Raw genomic sequence first — 22,239 nt, 5'->3', positions numbered from 1 at the left:
CTTGCACAGTTATTCATTTAAACAAGTTTTGAAAACATATCAGCTGGAGAACTTGGTTACGACATATCTACAGTGTCACCTCCAATATCTTAAAGAGTCACTGTACTTTCACACAATTAAATAGAGAATGGTTCAAATAGCAAATTTCTAAATCACTTCATTTAAAAAGTTCTGCCTGCATCCACCTGAAAAAGCTGTAAAGTCATGGCCACTAGAGGATCATTTCCACCTCACTTGCAGTCCATTGCCTGCTGTTGGGCCAGATCTGTCTCTGGTAACAGAAACGGTTCACAGGAAATGGGGCCATGTCAGAATTAGCTAAGCTCCTGAGCCTGATAGAAGAACTGCTACTACACTGCTTCTGAAGAGCAGAGAAGCTCTTGTGTGTCTGTAAATTTGATACTCCCCTCCATATAAACTTTCTGTGCTCCCTAGAAGAAAACAAACATAGTGGGAAGTGAAGTCACTGCATACAGTCCTGGCAGATTCCACAGAAGAGAGATGCCCCTGCTTGTGAGAGAAATGCATCTAGTACAAGTGAAACATGGAATATTATGTCTGAGAAAGACATCAGGGAAGCCCATAAAAGACCTTTTCCTTCACGGTTATGATTCTACAATGAAGCATAGCTTTAAATGGGTTGTATCACTGAGGCATATGGCTTTTATCATGTAGAGACAGTTAATACAAGGTACTTTCTAATGTATTGTGATTGTCCATACTGCCTCCTTTACTGGCTTGATTCATTTTTACATTACATTATACACTGCTCATTTCCAGGGGTTACAATCATTCTACAATCCAGTAGTGGCGGTCATGCTTGCACACTATAGGAAAAAGTACTAGCCTATATGCACCAGAGAGGCCGGAGCATTTTCCTATAGTATGCAAACACAACTACCACTGCTGGATTGTACCCCTGGAAACGAGCAGTGTATAATGTGATCGAAAAATTCATCAAGCCAGCAAAAGAGGTCAATATGGACAATCACAATAAATTAGTAAGTGCCTTGTACAGTGCAGTTTCTAGGTAAAATTTCTCTCAGGGCGATTGTTAAACCTCCCCCCCCCCCCCCCCCCCCCACACACACATCAAAACTGCTCAATGAAATCATATCAGAAGAGTACTTTCAACCGCCTCACCATATATATATTTTTTTTATGCTCAACACAAGATTTATTGAGAGCAAAAGAAAATCATAAATTACTGCTTAAACTGCTAAAAGTCGCAGGCAGAGTGGTACAGGAGAACTGCAGTATAAAGGAAGGCAATACCCTTAGAAGAGTAGTCATGAAATACAATCATCAATAATGTGCAAAACCAAAAAACTGTCATGTTAGCATTTAATAACTAACTAAAAACCCAATCACAGCAGGTCTCAACTAGCACATGCAAGTAAATGTACAAAAACCAAGTAACATATAAAACCAGATTCAAAGCATAGATGGAAGGCGGATTACTGTATACTGTACACAAAATGTATGGAGGTTACACCATGCCGGACAATATAACCTCTGTGCCATGCTGTACAATAAACAGTATAACCCCTACACAGTGTAGAGGTATACTGTATATTGTGTGGCCCAGTGTAGGCTATATGTGTATAACATAAACATATTTCACATGAAAACTTACAATTACTTGGCTTGGCCCTTGGGGATCTCGGACGCCACTTCAACACTTTGACCGGGGGGCTCGGTGGAGCTGATGTTGTGTTTTATCCTAATGAGAAAGATTTCATAATAAGGATTTGGAGAATGGGCAGAGGGATAGCAGAGCAGGGAGAGGCTGGTGCTGCTACTAGGGGGTCATACCATGGGGGAGTAATAAAGCCCACCATAATGCCCCCCCAGTAGAAATAATTCTCCTTATAATGTGCAAAACATACCCCCTTGTAATGCCCCCAGTTGAGCTAATGTTCCCATAATGTGCCAATATAAAATACCCCTTCTTAGTGCCCCCGTAGATGACCCCATAGTGCTCCTCTCCCCCCTTCCCCATAGTACCCACTATAATGTGTCCCAGTATAAAATGCCCCTATACAGAGCCCCCCATATAAAATACCCCTTCTTTTTAGCCTCAGTAGTGCCACCCAATAATGTGCCAGTAAGATGTGCCCCCATAGATGCCCCTAATCATGTGCCAGTAAGATGTCCCCCCATAGATGCCCCCAATCATGTGCCAGTAATAAGAGCCCCCATAGATGCCCCCCAATCATATGCCAGTAATAAGAGCCCCCCCACCATCATGTGCCAGTAGCCCCCTTATGTGCCAGTCGCCCCCCTATCATGCGCCAGTAGCCCCCCTATCAAGTGCCAGTAGCCCCCCTTATGTGCCAGTAGCCCCCCCTTATGTGCCAGTCACCAGTCACCCCCCCCATTCATGTGCCAGTAGCCCCCCTATCAAGTGCCAGTAGCCCCCCTTATATGCCAGTAGCCCCCCTTATGTGCCAGTAGCCCCCCTTATATGCCAGTAGCCTCCTATCATGTGCCAGTAGCCCCCCTTATATGCCAGTAGCCCCCCTTATTTGCCAGTTGCCCCTCTTATGTGCCAGTATCCCCCTATCAAGTGCCAGTAGCTCCCCTTATGTGCCAGTAGCCCCCCTTATGTGCCAGTAGCCCCCCTTATGTGCCAGTAGTCCCCCTTATGTGACAGTAGTTCCCCTTATGTACCAGTAGTCCCCCCTATCATGTGCCAGTAGCCCCCCTTATGTGCCAGTAGCCCCCCCTTATGTGCCAGAAGCCCCCCTTATGTGCTAGCAACCCCCCTTATGTGCCAGCAAACCCCCTTATGTGCCAGTAGCCCCCCTATCATGTGCCAGTAGCACCCCTTTTGTGCCAGTAGCCCCCTTTATGTGCCAGTAGCCCCCCTTATGTACCAGTAGTCCCCCTATCATGTGCCAGTAGCCCCCCTTATGTGCCAGTAGCCCCCCTATCATGTGACAGTAGCCCCCCTTATGTGCCAGTAGTCCCCCTTTTGTGCCAGTATTGTAATTTGTACATATATATAAAATAAAAAAAACTTATACTTACCTCTTCCAGGATGCGATGCCGGCCTCTTCCAGCCTGTGTCCCTCGCTGGCTCAGGCGGCGCAATGACGTCATCGCGCCGCCTGCACCGGCCTCTGATAGGCTGCTGGCCTAGTGCTGGCAGCCTATCAGAGAAACAGGGAGGGGACACACCTCTCCCTCCCCTGCGGGCTGCCGCAGCACAGACATTTGTATCGCTGTCCTGAGGATATACAGATGACTATAGAGATGAGTGAGCGCTTCCACAATGGAAGCGCAGCGCTCATCTCCTGCTGTGCCCTGTCGGCGCCCCCCTTCTGACAGCGCCTCGGGCGGCAACCCGGCCCGCCCGGTCCAAGAAATGGCCCTGGCCTTGTATTAACCTTCTCTACATGATAAATGCCATTTTCTGAAGAAAGACAACCCATTTAAGGCATTGTATGACTGGGTGCACAGCACATACAGTAACTACATTCTAATGATTAAAAAATATGGAAATGTATACTTGGTGATGTGATTTGTAACTCCGCCTAGTATTAGCTTCATGCAAAACTGAGCAATAATTCTTTAAAGTGGATCTGTCAGATTCTGCTGTAAGGGCAGAATACCACAGCTACAGGTCCATACTACTAGTAGCCAAATGGCATATGAAATGAGTCTTGTTTGGCTACTTCTTGCACTGAAGAAACCACAGACCCATAGTTTTTCAGTCTGGTGTAGTCACAAAGAGACCACCCCCGGTGCTTGGGAAACATGGTCCACCTCCCGGTCTGACCGCGGCTCTCGTGGTCCAAACTAATTGCATATGTGGACTGACCTAATGTGTATAGGGGTGTCCCAGGTCTCCCATGAAAGCAGATGCCGGGCCACAAAATGGGCCAGGCATGTTGGATTTCAACGCACCCAATCATTTGTGGCTGCGCCATTCATGTATATGTGTTAGTGTTATGTGTTATGAAGAATAACTGCTGCCTGAATGAGCATTCATCTGACAGCTATCTACAGGTATATGGCCATTTTTTATGTCACGTTGTGCCTCCTTCCTTTTCTTCCACAGAGAGTAGGAAAGGGACAAAGTATAAGAAAAACAGCTGTGCCTGTGTGAGCAATAATGGACACATAGCCATCCCTGGAGCAACATGTTCATAGTGGTGATCAGTGGGTCAGTGATCAAGCATTTAAAGGTTATGTACACCTTTGGGGGCAATTTAAAAAAAATCATTTTAGTGTACTCATTTTGCTCTAAAAATATTTTTTTTCAATTGGTATTTTACTCTATTCCGTCAGACAGGGAGCTGACGGCTCCTTATTTCTGATTTTAGACCTTATAAACACTCATTATAGCTCAATTCTTATCTTAGGCTACTTTCACACTTGCGGCAGGACGGATCCGACATGCTGTTCACCATGTCGGATCCGTCCTGCGGCTATTTCGCCGGACCGCCGCTCCGTCCCCATTGACTATAATGGGGACGGGGGCGGAGCTCCGGCGCAGCACGGCGGTGCACGGTGAAAGCCGCCGGACTAAAAAGCCTGACATGCAGTAATTTTAGTCCGGCGGCTTTTCGCCGTGCACCGCCGTGCTGCGCCGGAGCTCCGACCCTGTCCCCATTATAGTCAATGAGGACGGAGCGGCGGTCTGGCGGCACGGCGAAATAGCCGCAGGACGGATCCGACATGGTGAACAGCATGTCGGATCCGTCCTGCCGCAAGTGTGAAAGTACCCTTACTGATAAGAATGTCGCTTAAATAAGTGTTTATGACCTTTTAGTTATTTAGCGATAAGGTTTATTAGATGACAGCACAAAGTGAAATTACGATTCACACAGCTAGATAGTTAACCTTTTTGTGACAGAAAGGTTGAATATTTTTAATAAAGACCAATTGAAAAAATTATTTTTAGCACAAAATGAGTAAAACGCAATGAAAAAAAATTGGCCCTGTAGCCTTTAAGTCCCAAACAACCCGTTCATCAATTTTCTTATTTTTTCCATGTCTTCTGTTAAAATATAAATCTTGTATCATTTGCACCTAAATGCATGTCTACAGTAGAAGGTAATGGAATAATAACACTGTGATGGAAAGTCTGACACTTTCTTGATCTTCTTTTTTTTTTTTATTCATATGCGTTGATGTCCACAGCTACTGCAATTCCATTTCCCAATTTTCTTCATTAGCATTCTAGTATTGATCTATTGTCTCTTTCTGACTTATCTATAAGTATCTGCCTCTGATTGCCTGTATTGTTGCACCTCGTTTCCATTGATGTAATTTTCTCTATTGATTGAATGATACAAGGATTCTTGTGTCAATTACCTGGCTAATTTTTTTCCTGTTGTAAGAGTTCCCATGGTAAATATTAGGTTCATCCTGTGCGTCTTAATAAATTCTTTGTAGTATCAGAGAAAATAGTTAAGCGTCCCTGCTGGCATGTATAATGTGCCACACTGAGCATATGCCCAAAATTAACACCTGCCCTATGTCTCCCTGGGGATAGGTCTTTCGTAAAGTAGAAAAAAATGCTGAGGTGGAGAATGAAACCACAGCTGTTCCTCTGTACCATCTAGAAAGATACAATACGGGTCTCTTTAAAATGAGATAACTACTTAAAGGGAATCTGTAATGCCACTATGTTGCCGTGAAGTCAGAAAAAAAACATACCTTTGGTATACCTTTGTCGATTTTCTATGTCCAGAAAATGATGTTTATTCTATTTGCAAATTAGGTTACAAAGTGCCCATTAGGGCATTTCAAAACTCTCTAAGAGCCCAAGCCTGCCCATTCAGTGAACCCAGTGCCTCCTCTGTGCTCTCTTAACTGCCTGTGATGACACTAACGCCCTCCTTCCTTTGCTGGTGATGTCACCTCCATGCTTTTTTCCTTGGCCTGCTCGTCACAGTATATACAGTTGCAAGAAAAAGTATGTGAACCCATTGGAATGATATGGATTTCTGCACAAATTGGTCATAAAATGTGATCTGATCTTCATCTAAGTCACAACAATAGACAATCACAGTCTGCTTAAACTAATAACACACAAAGAATTAAATGTTACCATGTTTTTATTGAACACACCATGTAAGCATTCACAGTGCAGGTGGAAAAAGTATGTGAACCCTTGGATTTAATAACTGGTTGAACCTCCTTTGGCAGCAATAACTTCAACCAAACGTTTCCTGTAGTTGCAGATCAGACGTGCACAACGATCAGGAGTAATTCTTGACCATTCCTCTTTACAGAACTGTTTCAGTTCAGCAATATTCTTGGGATGTCTGGTGTGAATCGCTTTCTTGAGGTCACGCCACAGCATCTCAATCGGGTTGAGGTCAGGACTCTGACTGGGCCACTCCAGAAGGCGTATTTTCTTCTGTTTAAGCCATTCTGTTGTTGATTTACTTCTATGCTTTGGGTCATTGTCCTGTTGCAACACCCATCTTCTGTTGAGCTTCAGCTGGTGGACAGATGGCCTTAAGTTCTCCTGCAAAATGTCTTGATAAACTTGGGTATTAATTATTTCTTCGATGATAGCAATCCGTCCAGGCCCTGACGCAGTAAAGCAGCCCCAAACCATGAGGCCCCCACCACCATACTTCACAGTTGGGATGATGTTTTGATGTTGGTGTGCTGTGCCTCTTTTTCTCCACACATAGTGTTGTGTGTTTCTTCCAAACAATTTAACTTTGGTTTCATCTGTCCACAGAATATTTTGCCAGTACTGCTGTGGAACATCCATGTGCTCTTGTGCAAACTGTAAACGTGCAGCAATGTTCTTTTTGGACAGCAGTGGCTTCCTCTGTGGTATCCTCCCATGAAATCCATTCTTGTTTAGTGTTTTACGTATCGTAGATTCGCTAACAGGGATGTTAGCATATGCCAGAGACTTTTGTAAGTCTTTAGCTGACACTCTAGGATTCTTCTTCACCTCATTGATCAGTCTGTGCTGTGCTCTTACAGGCATCTTTACAGGACGGCCAAACATGGTGGATCAAACATGGCTGCTAGATTATTGCAGCAACACTGTCCGTAGCACATGAGTGCTTGCCACGTCTCTCCCTATGCTTAGCTCACAGGAAAATGGCGGAGACCATGCAAGATGAGACTTTTATAGGGCAGTAACATCACAGGGGATGGCTAATGGAGTTATTATACACTTTTAGACATAAGGAGAATAGATCAGGAGAATACAGGAGTTATTATACACTTATGGATATAAGGAGAATACAGGAGTTATTATACACGTATAGATATAAGAAAAATACATCAGGGCAATACAGGAGTTATTATACACTTACAGATATAAGGAGAGTACTTGAAGAGAATACAGGAGTTATTATACACTTATGGATGTAAGGAAAATACAGAAATTATTATAGACTTATAGATATAAGAAAAATACATAAGGGGAATAGAGGAGTTATTATACACTTAAAGAAATAAGGAAAATACAGGAATTATTATATACTTATGGATATAAAGAGATTACATTAGGAGAATACAGGATTTATTATACATTATGGATCTAAGGAGAATACATCAGGAGAATACTGGAGTCATTATACACCTATGGATATAATGAGAATACAGGAGTTATTATACACTTATAGATATAAGGAGAATACATCAGAATACATTATATGGATATAATGAGAATACAGGAGTTATTATACACTTATAGATATAAGGAGAATACATCAGAATACATTATATGGATATAATGAGAATACAGGAGTTATTATACACTTACAGATATAAGGAGAATACAGAAGTTATTATACACTTATAGATATAAGGAGAATACATCAGGAGAATACAGGAGTTATTATACACTTATTGATATAAGGAGAGTACATCAGGAGAATACTGGAGTCGATATACACCTATGAATATAAGGAGAATACATCAGTAGAATAAATGAATTATTATATACTTATAGATATAAGAATACATCAGGACAATACAGGAGTCATTATACACTTATAGATATAAGGAGAATACATCAGGGGAATACAGAAGTTATTATACACCTATGGATATAATGAGAATACATCAGGAGAATACTGGAGTCATTATACACTTATGGATATAATGAGAATACAGAAGTTATTATACACCTATGGATATAAGGAGAATACATCAGGAGAATACAGGAGTCATTATACACTTATAGATATAAGGAGAATACATCAGGAGAATACAGGAGTTATTATACACTTATGGATATAAGGAGAATACATCAGGAGAATACAGGAGTTATTATACACTTATGGATATAATGAGAATACAGAAGTTATTATACACTTATAGATATAAGGAGAATACAGGAGTTATTATACACTTATAGATATAAGGAGAATACATCAGGAGAATACAGGAGTTATTATATACTTATAGATATAAGAATACATCAGGAGAATACAGGAGTCATTATACACTTATAGATATAAGGAGAATACATCAGGAGAATACAGGAGTTATTATATACTTATAGATATAAGAATACATCAGGAGAATACAGGAGTCATTATACACTTATAGATATAAGGAGAATACAGGAGTCATTATACACTTATAGATATAAGGAGAATACATCAGGAGAATACAGGAGTTATTATACACTTATAGATATCAGGAGAATAAATGAGTTATATGTTGATATAAGGAGAATACAGAAATTATTATACACTAATATATGGAGACTACAGGTACAGAATTCTGTCAATGCAGTTTCTGGACTGTCGCTCTTTGCTAATGGCTGTTAATGCAATTCCTTAATATATGAGTTATTTAGCATATATGAATATGTTATTATACTTGTATACGAATACTATACTTTCAGTGTAGGACCAAACTGATCATTGTTAAGGAGAATACATTGTTATATAGCCTATAATTACACACACATATATGTCATTAACACTTTTTTGACAAAACAATTATTTCTGCCTGACATATTTCGATTATCTTGCACAAAATACGCAGGAAACGCGTTCAATATTCCCTTAAGTGAGTGCTATCCATTTCGTCCTGTAGAAATGTGTAGATTGGCTCCATCCTGTCTGTTCACACAGAGAGTTAATCGCTGCCTTGTATGCTGAAGGGAGCCCTGATGCATTCTGGTAACAGGCTTTGGTGATTCCCGATAGCTTCTATGGCTGTGCTGCATTGATAGGAGCATGTGGCAGGAATCTGCACTGTGCTCCAGCAGCTCTCAGGGCAGCCATGCATCTAACAGCTCGCTGATTGAGACAGCCATGTTCACATTTTATTTCATTGTTTTTTAGTTGTTTTTTTTTTTTTTACTTTTTTTCTTCGTCTTAATGTTAACGTGAATCATTTTGCTGCATTCTCGAGCTTCCTGAGGGAATGAAGGGCAGGGGCTGCTGGGAGTCGCCATCCGCTCGTTCCTTCTGCAACACCGGCTGTCTGAATAAGTATAAGAAGGGTTAGTGGCCTCCCCGGCTTGCTGACACAGGCTCTGGTTTTCCGTAAAAAAAAAGTGATGTCCTGCGGGTATTGTTATTGCATGATTGACTACGTGCACCGACGGGAGGCGGATTTAAGCAGCATGCATGTGTATGTATTTTTATCTTTGTCTTCTGACAATGCAGCAGGGCTGGCTTCAGCGCCTCTGACCTGCCATGTGGTAGGCGAGGCGGAAAGCTGTCTGTGCACCTCTGCAGGTGGGGATAGGTCCACGGAGGGGGATTTGTACCGTGAGAGAGCGGTAGGATTAATTGTGCAACTTTTACGTCAGGGGACTGATAGCATCCATTTTGTTTCTCATGATGTGTGAGATTGGACGCCTGCGAAATGTTAATTCTGCTCGATTTCCGTGATTCGCTATTATGCAGCATGTCTCCGAGAAGATAGCACAGGAGCGCTGGGTCACCTTCAATGTCAGTGTGATTTGCTGGTTATGAATGCGAAGACGTGAAGGAGTACACCGGCATCATCCTCTGCCTTCTTTCACACGGTCAGTATTTTACAGCAGTATATGTAAGCCAAAATCAAGAGTGGATCCTGCAGGGAAAAGTATCACGGACAGAGTTGTGCCTTTTCTATGATCTGGACCCACTTCTGGGTTTAGCCTCCAAATACTGATGGAATACTGAACGTATGAAAGCAGCCTTCCTGTAATATAATATGAACTTTTCTAGAACACTATGATAAACAAATACTGAATACAGCTCAAATATTATTAGAGCAGAAACACTTTTAACTTTTTTTTGTTTTACTTTTTATCTCCCATATTCCAAAATCGTACTTACCTGAGATGTTCAGATCTATAGAGTCTTTTCATGAACTTCTCAACGCTTGCTAAGTGATGTCATGATCTGATCGTACATCCCTGTAAGTAAATACTTCCTCTGCTAGGATATTACAGGATACAGCAGAGTAGGCATTTATGCAAGGATCATGATGTCACTTCAAGCAGATGATGAGGTTGTCATGCTTTAGAACAGGGAACAGCAACCTTCGGCACTCCAGCTGCTGTGAAACTACAACTCCCAGCATGCAAACATGCTCGGCTGTTCTCACAACTCCCATAGAAGTGAATGGAGCATTCTGGGAGTTGTAGTTTCAGAACATCTGGAGTGCCGAAGATTGCTGATCCCTGCTTTTAGAAGTAGCAGGTAGATACCCAGCAATCTATGTATTAAGGAATTCCAAGTAAATCAGATTTTGATGGATGAGAAATTCGGTTTTCACATGGGTCCTTGATTTGCATTTTTTTTTTTTATAATCAGCAATTTACGTTAAAGAGTAAAAATATTCTCCAGTTTTCAAACCAGTACCTGATCTGAATAGTTTTGTAATTGCATGTAATTAAACATTTAGTTTAGCCTATGCTTGTGTTTATTCAGTCATTTGTATCCGCCTAGTGCCTTCTGCTGTTTGTTCTTTTCCTTATTTCTCTGTCCACCTCATTAACATCGCTGAGGTGGACACACATGCTCAGTTCCATCCTTCAAGTGCCACCAGCTATTAGAAGCTTTGACAGGTACTGGGAGAGATGGCAGCAGAAAGAACATGCCCCCTGAGAAAGGACACACCCCTGACCTGCCAGCTTAAATGGAAAGAGCTCTGGATCCATGTAAGGTACAGGGCTGGTTCTAGCTTGGTTAGAAATAGATGTACTGTCATGTACTATATGATGTTTAATTGACATTTTTTTATATGAATCATGGGATAACCCCTTTAAATTCATTAAATTGAGGATCCGTGCTTGAAGAATTCCTATATCTTTAGGATTCATGCTGTACCTGGTGTAAATATTTTTAAAGCCTCTGCCCCTGCCCCTTTCTTTCCGACATGTCCAAATGGGTCAGAAAAAGTAAAAAAAATATATATTTTTTTTTTTATAAAAGGGGTTCACTGGGATTTGGATATTGATGGTCTGTCCTCAGTATAGGTAATCAATATCTGATCAGCGGGGGTCTGGCTCCCGAAACTCCCACCGATCTTCTGTTTGAAGAAGCTGCAGTGCTCTTTGAGTGTTTAAAGTAGAACTCCTGGCAAAAATGTTTATTCTCTGACCTGCTAGAAAGTGATTTCATGTCACCAACTCTCTATTCTCCCACCGAAACAGGACGGGAAGTCAGTTACGTCTCTATTCATTCCTATGAGACTGAGAGTGAGGCTCCCATAGGAATACATATAGAAACTGACTTCCTGTCCACACATAAGATGCTGTGTTATTTGGAACGTCTGATTGCTGGTCACATGACACAGCTGAGGATCAGAAGGGAGGGGATAACTCACAAATACACCGGTAAGAAAATGACCTTCACTACAGATTATATCATGTACCTTTCTAGCAGGTCAGAGAATAAAATTTTTGGCGGGAGTTCTTTTTTAACCCTCTACCTAGGTCATGTGACATAATATTCATCTGTCACATGGCCTAGAAGCATGGGGCTGAGCTGCAATACCAAGCACGGCTGCTACCCAATGGATAGCGCTCTTATTAGTAAGCTGTGAGAAGGCCATGGTGCTCACCAGGGGTCTGGTGAGCACCGCTTCTTCCTCCAAAAGCTAATTGTCAGGGGTGCTGAGAGTAAGATAACTACCTTTCTCAAATTGATGATCTATCCTGAAGATAGGTCATCGGTATGAAACTCCTGGAGAACCCCTTTAACTTTTCCCAACTCTTTTCTGTATACAAAAATGGTGAATAGTGATGAGTGGGAGGTGCCATATTCGATTTCGCAATATTTTGCGAATATTCGATTAAATATTCGTCTTATATTCGTCGGAATCGAATATTCGTAATTTTTCTATTTATCGCAAAAAATATGCGATTTAATTATTCGCGTATTGGGATTGTTATTTTAACTGTATAAGGCAACTTTCCTATTGGTTGGCTATGGCTAATATGTTTATTTTACGAATATTCGCTATATTGCTATATATTCTTGTTTTAGAATATGACGAATATTCTAAAAAACAAAGTTATTGCAATATAGCGAATATTCGTAAAATACACATATAGACTGTAATTTAGCTAATATAGTGCTATAATCTTTTTTTTTTATAGTCTAATTTTTTTGGTCTCTTCTGGACTTCAGTTTTGGAAAAGATTTACACTATTAACAAAATACTATAGTACTATATTAGCTAAATTGCAGTCTATATGTGTATTTTACAAATATTCGCTATATATTCTTGTTTGAGAATATGACGAATATTCTAAAAAACAAAGTTATAGCAATATAGTGAATATATTTGTTATTTAGAATATTAGTCTTTTTTTTATTTAATATGTACTGTTATTCCACTTTGGCATACTGCTCCCCGACAAGTGTCCCAGCCACCATGGGAATGCCTGTGGGTTAGAATATACCATCGGATCTGAGTTTTCACGATCTCAGGGAAAACTCAGATCCGATGGTATTTTCTAACCCACAGGCGTTCCCATGGTGACGGGGACGCTTGTCGGGGAGGAGTATGCGAACAACTGTACAGATAGGGAAAAAAAATGTGAAAATTCTAAATAACGAATATATTCACTATATTGCTATATATTCGTTTTTTAGAATATTCGTCATTTCTTTTCCATATGAAAACATGATTCCTTCCTGCTTAAATTGCTTGTGGACCAATGACTCATTGACCCACAAGAAAGAAGCAGGGAGGAATCATGTTTTCAGATGTAAAAAAATGACGAATATTCGATATAGCGAATATATAGCACTATATTTGAAATATTCGCGAATTAGCGAAGTTGCGATATTCGCGATTAATATTTGCTATTTGAATATTCGAGCTCAACACTAATGGTGAACACAGTGCCATGTCCAATTGTTGGGCATCCAAGAATTTTAATAACTCTCTCCCTGTGCACCAGATGTGAACCAGTAACAAACATGGAAATATACAACATAACATTGCCCTCGAAAATTTCACGACAGCGACTTGGGCCATGACCAATAATTCCACATAGGAAAAAAAAATCGAAAACTTATGATCACATAGTTTGACTAAGTTGGATATTTTTACTGTTCGATTAAGCCGCAACCTAAATGTAGGTTATTGCAACTTGTTCTCTACACTTCTGTGTAGAAATGTTACTCAGTTTTTTTAGACGAATAACTAGTCCTGTCGACAGGACTATTTTTTCCATCATGTATAACGGAACCAAACGGAACCATTATGTGCCCCCATAGACATGTATTAGGATGGAAGAAAACTGAATGCCTCTTAAAGGCTTCTGTTCTGAATTCTGTCCTAAAATTCCGTTATATTCCATTATAACTCTGTTAGAATGGAACCTATAATGGAATTCCCTAACGCAAATGCAAACCGGCCGTAACATAGCTAAACACACCTACTTTCCGACTCACTTTTCAAAGCTTAAGTGAATGGTGTAAATTGCAAAAAGTTGCAAAATGTTTGCGCAACTCAAAAGTTGCTATGCCCTGTTTTTGTGACTTTTTGAAGCCAGAAATCGGGAGTGTGGTACTTGATAAATTCCCCCATAGGCTGTAAAATCACTAACTGGTCCTTTAAATAAACTCCATCTATGGAGCAAGATTATATTAGGAATTGTTTACAGTAAATATCAAATTCCAGTTTATAACATTGGACCAAGCCAGCCACAGGCACTCTTACATTCCCCACAGGTTTGCAGGTGGTAACAGAATGCTTCTGTGGCTCAAGAAAACATTTCCTAAAATACATTAGTATGGATCCCTATATAGTTCTTTAGGTATCCTTTCATGTGGGATTCGGTGCAATAGATATAGCATGTTCCATTATGTCACTAACCAAATATAGAGTTTGCAAGAAATAAAAATATGTAGTTAAAAAATCTATAAAGAAAAACTATTCCCGACAGGAGACTGTTATAAAATCTATTTTTATGTGTCCTACAACATATCAGGAGGTTTGGTCCGTTGCAGGGGTATTCTAATTACGGTTCAATCATTATTTTATTGAAGCATATAAATGAGTGATATAGTAAGTATATCCAATACACATACAAAGGAAATGTAATGGCCAACAACTGGCCTCACAAGTGATTCAGAGGTAGTACAATCTAGAAATAACCATATAAAACATGGCTGGCAAATAACAAACCAATGAGGACCTCCGGAATTGAGGATAAGAGTAAGTATGGCATACATTCCCCAGTTCCTAGGCCAACAAACACATAGGACAAGAACGAACACCACAAGACTTGACAGACCAAGACATGACATAAACAAAAGGTAGGGGAGAAGAGGGGTAGAGAATGGAAAAGCCCTACCGTGGATATTACTTTAGGAACCGTTACCCGGAATGATACCAGTTGTCAACCAGTCAGGGAAGGACGTGGAGGTACGGAATTGGCTCCATGGATCCCATATCCTCCAGAAAGCCGAAGCAGACTCTGTGTTCAAGGCACTTAGCTCCTCCGGGGTATTCTAATTAAAGCTTAAAGGCAATCTGTCAGTAAACTTATGCCACTGTAACCACGGGCAGCATGAAATACTGGCAGGTCACCAACATTACACAGAACTATGAAATGCTGTGATCTTTCAGAGAAAACTAAGGGGAGGAATTTATCCTGAGGGGAATTTTGCAGTCAGTTTTGTCTTTTTGTCACTATCTCTGCTCCCGAAGCCAGACAAAAAAGTAGGAGTAGGTATAGCCTGACAAGCTTATCTGCTCTAGAGAAGAGAGGTAGAAAGAGACTTGGCTTGAGAGACAACCAGTGATATCTGTGTTCTACTTAAATAATGTTATCAGATTGTTCAATACCAGTTATTGTATTGTCAACCTAGTTCCAGTGTGTGTTAGATGAATCTGTGCATATTATGAGTATTCTTGTGTTTTTGACCCAGCATGGTTACCTGTTTACTCTTTGCCTTCTCCTTGCCTGCTTATGTATTTGTACTCTGGCAGTTTAGTGTCTCTGTACCTTTGTCCCTTGTTCCAATGGTGGCCCACACCCACCACTGTCTTGCTTCTCTGGATGGCCATGGGTGGCTTGTGACTCACCCAGCTTCTTCTGTCCCAGTGGGACCAGCAGTGGGTCTGACCCCCGGCATCTCATGTGTCTTCTGCAAGCCACTTCTCTGCCAAGGCTTCTCTTGTCTCCTCCAGCCAATGGTTGGTCACCTTAGGGTACTTTAGGCACCTTTCCCTAGGGGAAGGTGCTGAGCTTTAGGTTGTGTAGCTTTCTAGTTCCAAGTGAATGTATGCTATTCTGTTTGTCTCCTTGTGTACCCACCTCTGCCTCTTTACAGTCTCTGACTCTCTGCTTCCTGACCTGACTTTATTCTGTTTACCATATTGACCTTTTGCTGCCTGCCCTGACCTTGGATTGGTTTTACAGATTTGCACCGGTGTTTCTGACCCCAGTGGGTCAGCTACCAACCACATTGAGACTATTCTAAAAGAGAGCACTTAGGTCTAGCATAAAGTCAAACCATTTGGTTGGCACAGTGGTTCCACACCCACTGTCCATAATGTTTCTCTTGGTTCTGTTATTGCTGTTGGGTACTGTTTTGGCTTTAACATTTTACCACCTTGTTTTTGACCCTGGCTAGTATGACTACTCCACCTGCCTATTTCACCTGCTGACAGTTACCCGGTGAACACATGATAGGATTTCATATCACTCGCTGGAACCACTCAGGTTTAACTAGTTGGCCTGTATCCTGTCACTTCTTTCAAAGCTTTGAGTCTGCATTGCAGTAATTTGCGCCACATTTATCAAATGTTGCTTATTGTTTAATAGAATTGGTGCATGTTTAAACATAAGATTAAGGCCTCTTTCACACTACAGTATGTCCATTTCAGTGTTTTGCGTTCCGTTTTTAACGGATCCGTTGTTCCATTTTTTTGTTCCGTTGTGTTTCCGTTTCCGTTCCGTCGTTCCGTTCCGTTTTTCCGTATGGCATATACAGTATACAGTAATTACATTGAAAAAATTGGGCTGGCCATAACATTTTCAACTGGTGGTTCAGAAAAAAACGGAACGGAAACGGAAGACATACGGATGCATTTCCGTATGTGTTCCGTTTTTTTTGCGGACCCATTGACTTTAATGGAGCCACGGAACGTGATTTGCGGCCAAATATAGGACATGTTCTATCTTTCAACGGAACGGAAAAACGGAAATACGGAAACGGAATGCATACGGAACACATTCCGTTTTTTTTGCGGAACCATTGAAATGAATGGTTCCGTATACGGACCGTATACGGACCGCAAAAAACTGACCGCAAAACGGAAAAAAAAACGGTAGTGTGAAAGAGGCCTAAAGCTATTACTCCAGTTTTTGTATGTCCCCCTTCCCCACTAGAGTGATATTGTGCCTTTGTTTTTAATGTTTTAAAAAGTTACAGTAGATAAATCTGGGGCATGTAATTTACACCGCTAACCACATCCACTTATCCCACCCACATTTCCAAAGTGACTCCAACATTTGCATCTTATCTCTACTAGAATTCTGGTGTTAAGTGAAACATAAATTTGTCCTATTGGTTTAAAAACAACTCAGGCACAGGGAGAAGTGTCCATTGGGTGGCTTCCTACCAGATTCTCCCTACCTTGCTCAGTTAAAAGGGTGCCACTCAGCAAACATTATTGGGCAGATTTACTAATCCTGTCTAATATTTAGTCAGTGTGAACTTAGGCAGTCTAAATATGCTCCAAATTTATCACAGTGACAGTGACTGATGCCGTATATTGACTGTTGCTGTTAGAGGGTGTCTAATGACAAGTGTATTTACTGTTTCCATTGAAAACTAGCAGAATAGTGGTTGCTGCTCTGTAGTTCAATACAGATCTGTAAAAATATGTATTAAAAAAGTTACAACATTTTAATTCAGTTTCTTAAACTGTAAAATAGGTCTGGCAGGTGGATATACAGCCTTTGATTTCATCTACTGTGAACTGACTTGGACTTATTTTAATGTCCTTAAAGGGAACCTGTCACTGTGAAAATGCAGTGCAATCTGCAGGCAGCAGGTTATAGAGCAGGAGGAGCTGAGATTGATATATAGTTTTGTAGGAAACGATTCAGTAAAACTTGTAATTTATTCATTTAAATCTAGCTAATCCTGGGCTTCGGAGCCACGTGGACAGTCTTTCTGATTGACAGCCTTCCTTGTATTAGTGTGGATACAGTTATAGCTGTCCGTTACTGATTAAAACCGCCCAGAATGAGCAGAGATTTAAATTAATAAATTGCAAGTTTTCCAAATTCTTTTCCTACAAAACTATATATGAATCTGCTCAGCTCCTCCTGCTCTATAACATTCTGCCTTTAGATTGCATTATATTTCATGGTGACAGATAGTGTTGATCGAGCATGCTCGGCCGAACACCAGTTCGGCTCGAGCATCTCGATGCTCGGCACATAGCAGTACTCGGCCGAATACCGCACGTGCTCGAGCGCAATTTTCGAGTGCCCTCTCCGCACGTTTGTTGCAGGTGCAGGTAAGTGCTGCCCTTCACTGTAATGCCAGTAGCCATGTTGGTTACTGGCATTACAGTGATTGGCTGGCTGGAATGCGCCATTGCGTGCTATATAGCACCCGATGACACGTGTTCAGCTCAGTGTTAGTCAGGGAGAGCTATGCTGAAGAAGGGAAAGATAGTGTAGGGAGTGAAATTTTCTTTTTTTCAGTGGAAAAACTTGTTAGAGACCCAAAAGTCCTTTTAAGGACTAGCTATTGTTGTGTGTGGCAGCAGCAATATATATTTTTAGCGCATCCTGCGCTAAATAGCGTGCAATAGTTAGGCCACTGCAGACCGCGACATTATCTGCGCTACATCTCCTGTGTAACGTGTGTGCATCACAAAAATATCTGTGACATAGATGGTGTCCGCTGCGGACAGTAACATTACCTGGGGTACATCTCCTGTGTAAAGTTTCCACATCCAAAATACCTGTGACATTCCCTGTAATTTTATATTAGCCGCTGATATCAGCGACATTATCTGCGATATTTCTCCTGTGTAACGTGTGCAAATCCAAAAATATCAGTGACTTCCAGTGTACTTTTTCTGTAGACGGTGTCCGCTACGGACAGTAACATTACCTGCGGTACATCTCCGGTGTAACGTTTTCACATCCAAAATATCTGTGACATTCCCTGTAATTTTATATTAGCCGCTGCTGACATCAGGGACATTATCTGCGGTATTTCTCCTGTGTAACGTGTGTGCATCCCAAAAATATCTGTGACATCCAGTGTACTTTTTTCGTAGACGGTCTCCGCTGCGGACAGTGACATTAGCTGCACTACATCTCCTGTGTAACGTGTGCACATCCCAAAAATATCAGTGACTTTCAGTGTACTTTTTCCGTAGACGGTGTCCGCTGCGGACAGTGACATTACCTGGGGTACATCTCCTGTGTAACGTTTTCACATCCAAAATATCTGTGGCATTCCCTGTAATTTTATATTAGCTGCTGCTGACATCAGCGACATTATCTGCGGTATTTCTCCTGTGTAACGTGTGTGCATCCCAAAAATATCAGTGACATCCAGTATACTTTTTCCGTAGACGGTGTCCGCTGCGGACAGTGACATTACCTGGGGTACATCTCCTGTGTAACGTTTCCACATCCAAAATATCTGTGACATTCCCTCTAATTTTTTATTAGCCACTGCTGACATCAGCGACATTATCTGTGGTATATCTCCTATTTTTATTTTTTTGCGCATACACTTAAAAATCATACGCTACTGTACGTGTGACAAACTTTCACGCATATATAGCATTTAATATGAAGAAGGCGAGCAGTAAGGGACAGGGAATTGGCCGTGATGCTGATGGTGAATGCAGAGGCCGTGGCCCTGGGCGCCTTGAAACTGTGCCTGCTGCCAGAGCACAAGAAAAACAATCATCCACGATACCTAGCTTCATGTCCCAGGTTGCAGGGAGGCGTAGGACACCACTCTTGAAGTCAGACCAGTGCGACCAGGTGGTCGGTTGGATTGCAGCAGATAATGCTTCTAGTCGGTTAAGCACCACCTTGTCTTCCACCAAGTCCAGTCTCAGTAGCCAAGAGTCTGGTCAACACAATCCTCACCCTGATCCTCCTTCCTCCTACCATGGAGAGTCTTGCTAAACAAGTGATCCCACAATCGGATATTCCGAGGAGCTGTTTTCAGCGCCATTCCTTCATTTGGGCCTCTCGACAAGCCCGCTTGAAGAGGGACATGAGATCTTGTGCCCTGATTCCCAAACTCTTGAGCATCCACAGTCACAAGAAGATGACGGTGGGGAACGGCAATTAGTGTTTCATGAGGTTGATGATGAGACACAGTTGCCAATAAGTCAACGGCAATTATTGTCTCAAGAGCATGATGATGAGGATGAAACACAGATGTCAATAAGTGAGGTTGTTGTTAGGTCAACAAGTGAAGAAGTGGAAGAGGAGGTGGTGGACAATGAAGTCACTGACCCAACCTGGGAACGTGGCAAGCCAAGCGAGGACAGCAGTACAGAGGGGGAGGGATCCGCAGCACCGCAACGGGCTGGAAGAGGAAGTGGGGTGGCAAAAGGGAGAAGGTGGGCCACACCAAACAGGCCCGCAACTGTTCCCTGGAGCACACCCTTGCGGAAATTTCCCTTGCCAAGGGGTAGGTGTTCCGCAGTCTGGCACTTTTTTGAAGAAAGTGCGGACGACAAAAGAATTGTAATTTGCAATTTAATATGTGCCATACAAAAATGAGCAGGGGCGTGAACACTAGCAACCTCACCACCACATGGCATCAAAGCACCGTAATAGGTGGTCCGAACGCCTGGGTCCACAATCTGTGTCTGCGGGTCACATGACTGCCTCCTCTTCCCCTGTGTTACGTGCTGGCCAATCCCCTGTCCAAGGCGCAGGCCCGAATGCATCCCGCCCTGCACCTGGACCTTCGCAAGCACCATCAGCGACCACATCCGCTTCCGTGTTCCAGCGCAACATACAAATGTCCTTACCCCAGGCATTTGAACGCGAGAGCAAATATCCAGATACCCACCCACAGGCTATAGCACTAAATGCGCAACTTTCCAAATTATTGGGCCTGGAAATGTCGCCATTTAGGCTTGTGGACACTGAGGCCTTCCGCAGCCTGATGGCGGCGGCTGTCCCTCGTTACGCAATCACCAGCCTCCACAATTTTTCACGGTGTGCCATGCCCGCCTTACACCAGCATGTGTCCCGTAACATCACCTGTGCCCTGACCAACGCAATTACTGGGAAGGACCACTTAACCACTGACACATGGACAAGTGCTTTCGGCCAGGGACGCTACATTTCCCTGACGGTACACTGGGTGAACACTGTGGAGGCCAGGAGCGAGTCTTACCCTGGGATGGCACAGGTGCTACCGACGCCAAGGATAGCGGGTCGTAATTCCATCAGGGTTTCCCCCACCACCTACGTTAGTGGCTCCAACCCCCACTTTTCCTCCTCCGCCTCCTCCTCCACTTCCACCTCAAAATTATCCTTTTGCAGCACCAGTCAGCCATCAGTCGGTAGCTAGAACCAGTGTAACACTGCAGTGGGGAAGTGTCAACAGGCCGTGCTTAAGCTGATCTGCTTAGGTGACAAAAAGCACACTGCCGCAGAGCTGTGGCAGGGGATAAGAGACCAGACTGAACTGTGGCTCTCGCCACTCAACCTAGAACCAGGCATTGTTGTGTCTGATAATGGCCATAACTTGGTGGCGGCTTTGGAGCTCTGCAAGCTCACACACATCCCATGCCTAGCCCACGTCTTCAACTTAGTGGTTCAGTGGTTTCTCAAGACCTACCCCAATTTGACTGAGCTACTGGTGAAGGTGTGCCGCGTGTGTGCCCATTTCCGCAGTCATCGACAGCTTCCGTCGGTCTGTCAACGCTGCAGCAGCGATTAGAATTGCCAGCTCACCGACTGTTGTGCAACGTGAGCACTTGCTGGAACTCGACGTTCCACGTGTTGGCCAGGCTTTGTGAGCAGCAGAGGGCAGTAATGGAATACTAGCTGCAACATGGTCATCTCCTTTCCAGTCAGCTTCCGCTCTTCACAAGCGAGGAGTGGGCATGGATGTCTGACCTCTGTGAAGTTTTAAGAAACTTTGAGGAATCAACACAGATGGTGAGCAGCGATAAAGCTATTATCAGCGTCACCATCCCACTTCTGTGTTTACTCAAACGCTCGCTGCTCACAATTAAGGCCGACGCTTTGCATGTGGAAGAGGTGGAAATGGGGGAAGATATTACACAGGGTAATAGCCAGACCACCCTCAGTTCGTCTTCTCAGCGCAAATTGGATGATGAGGAGGAGGAGGAGACGGTTGCCTCCATTACAGAGGGTAGTACCCATGGTAGTTTAATTCCATCTGTTCAGCGTGGATGGGCAGAAGAGGAGGAAGAGGATGAGGAGATTGAGAGTCATCCTCCTGATGACGACAGCGAAGTCTTGCCTGTTGGGACACTGGCACACATGGCTGACTTTGTGTTAGGCTGCCTTTCCCATGACCCACACATTTTATGCATTTTGGACAACACCGATTACTAGTTGTTCACCCTTCTCGACCCCCGCTACAAAGAGAACTTCTCATCTCTCATTCCTATGGTGGAGAGGTTTAGCAAAATGGTGCAATACCAGAAGGCCCTTATGGAAAAATTGCTCCAAAATTTTCCAGCTGACACCGCTGGCTGCAGAGTACGTAGTTCCTTGGGCAACCGAGAAGGGGAGACGAGGGGAACACACAGCAGTTTCAACAGAGGCAGGGCAACACTAAGCCTGGG

At 42.6% G+C, this 22,239-nt stretch overlaps 1 protein-coding gene across 3 annotated transcripts in view; it reads left to right on the top strand.

Moving 5' to 3' along the window:
- OSBP2 (oxysterol binding protein 2) overlaps positions 1-22,239 on the top strand; it is a 299,539-nt gene that overhangs the window by 139,555 nt on the left and 137,745 nt on the right. Inside the window, exon 1 of one of the 3 annotated variants that reach the window (XM_040415996.1) lies at positions 9,373-9,451. The exons of 1 other annotated variant lie outside the window; for it this stretch is intronic. In XM_040415996.1, coding sequence (XP_040271930.1) covers positions 9,373-9,451 — 79 coding nt within the window. Of the gene's footprint in view, positions 1-9,372; positions 9,452-9,563; positions 9,583-22,239 lie in introns of those variants that run through there. One more of the 3 variants, XM_040415997.1, reaches the window with a different exon arrangement.

This window comes from Bufo bufo, chromosome 2 (genome assembly GCF_905171765.1).
Source record: "Bufo bufo chromosome 2, aBufBuf1.1, whole genome shotgun sequence".
Lineage (NCBI taxonomy): Eukaryota > Metazoa > Chordata > Amphibia > Anura > Bufonidae > Bufo > Bufo bufo.
Note: the sequence above shows the minus strand (reverse complement) of the source record. Positions and strands in the feature narration are given on the sequence as shown.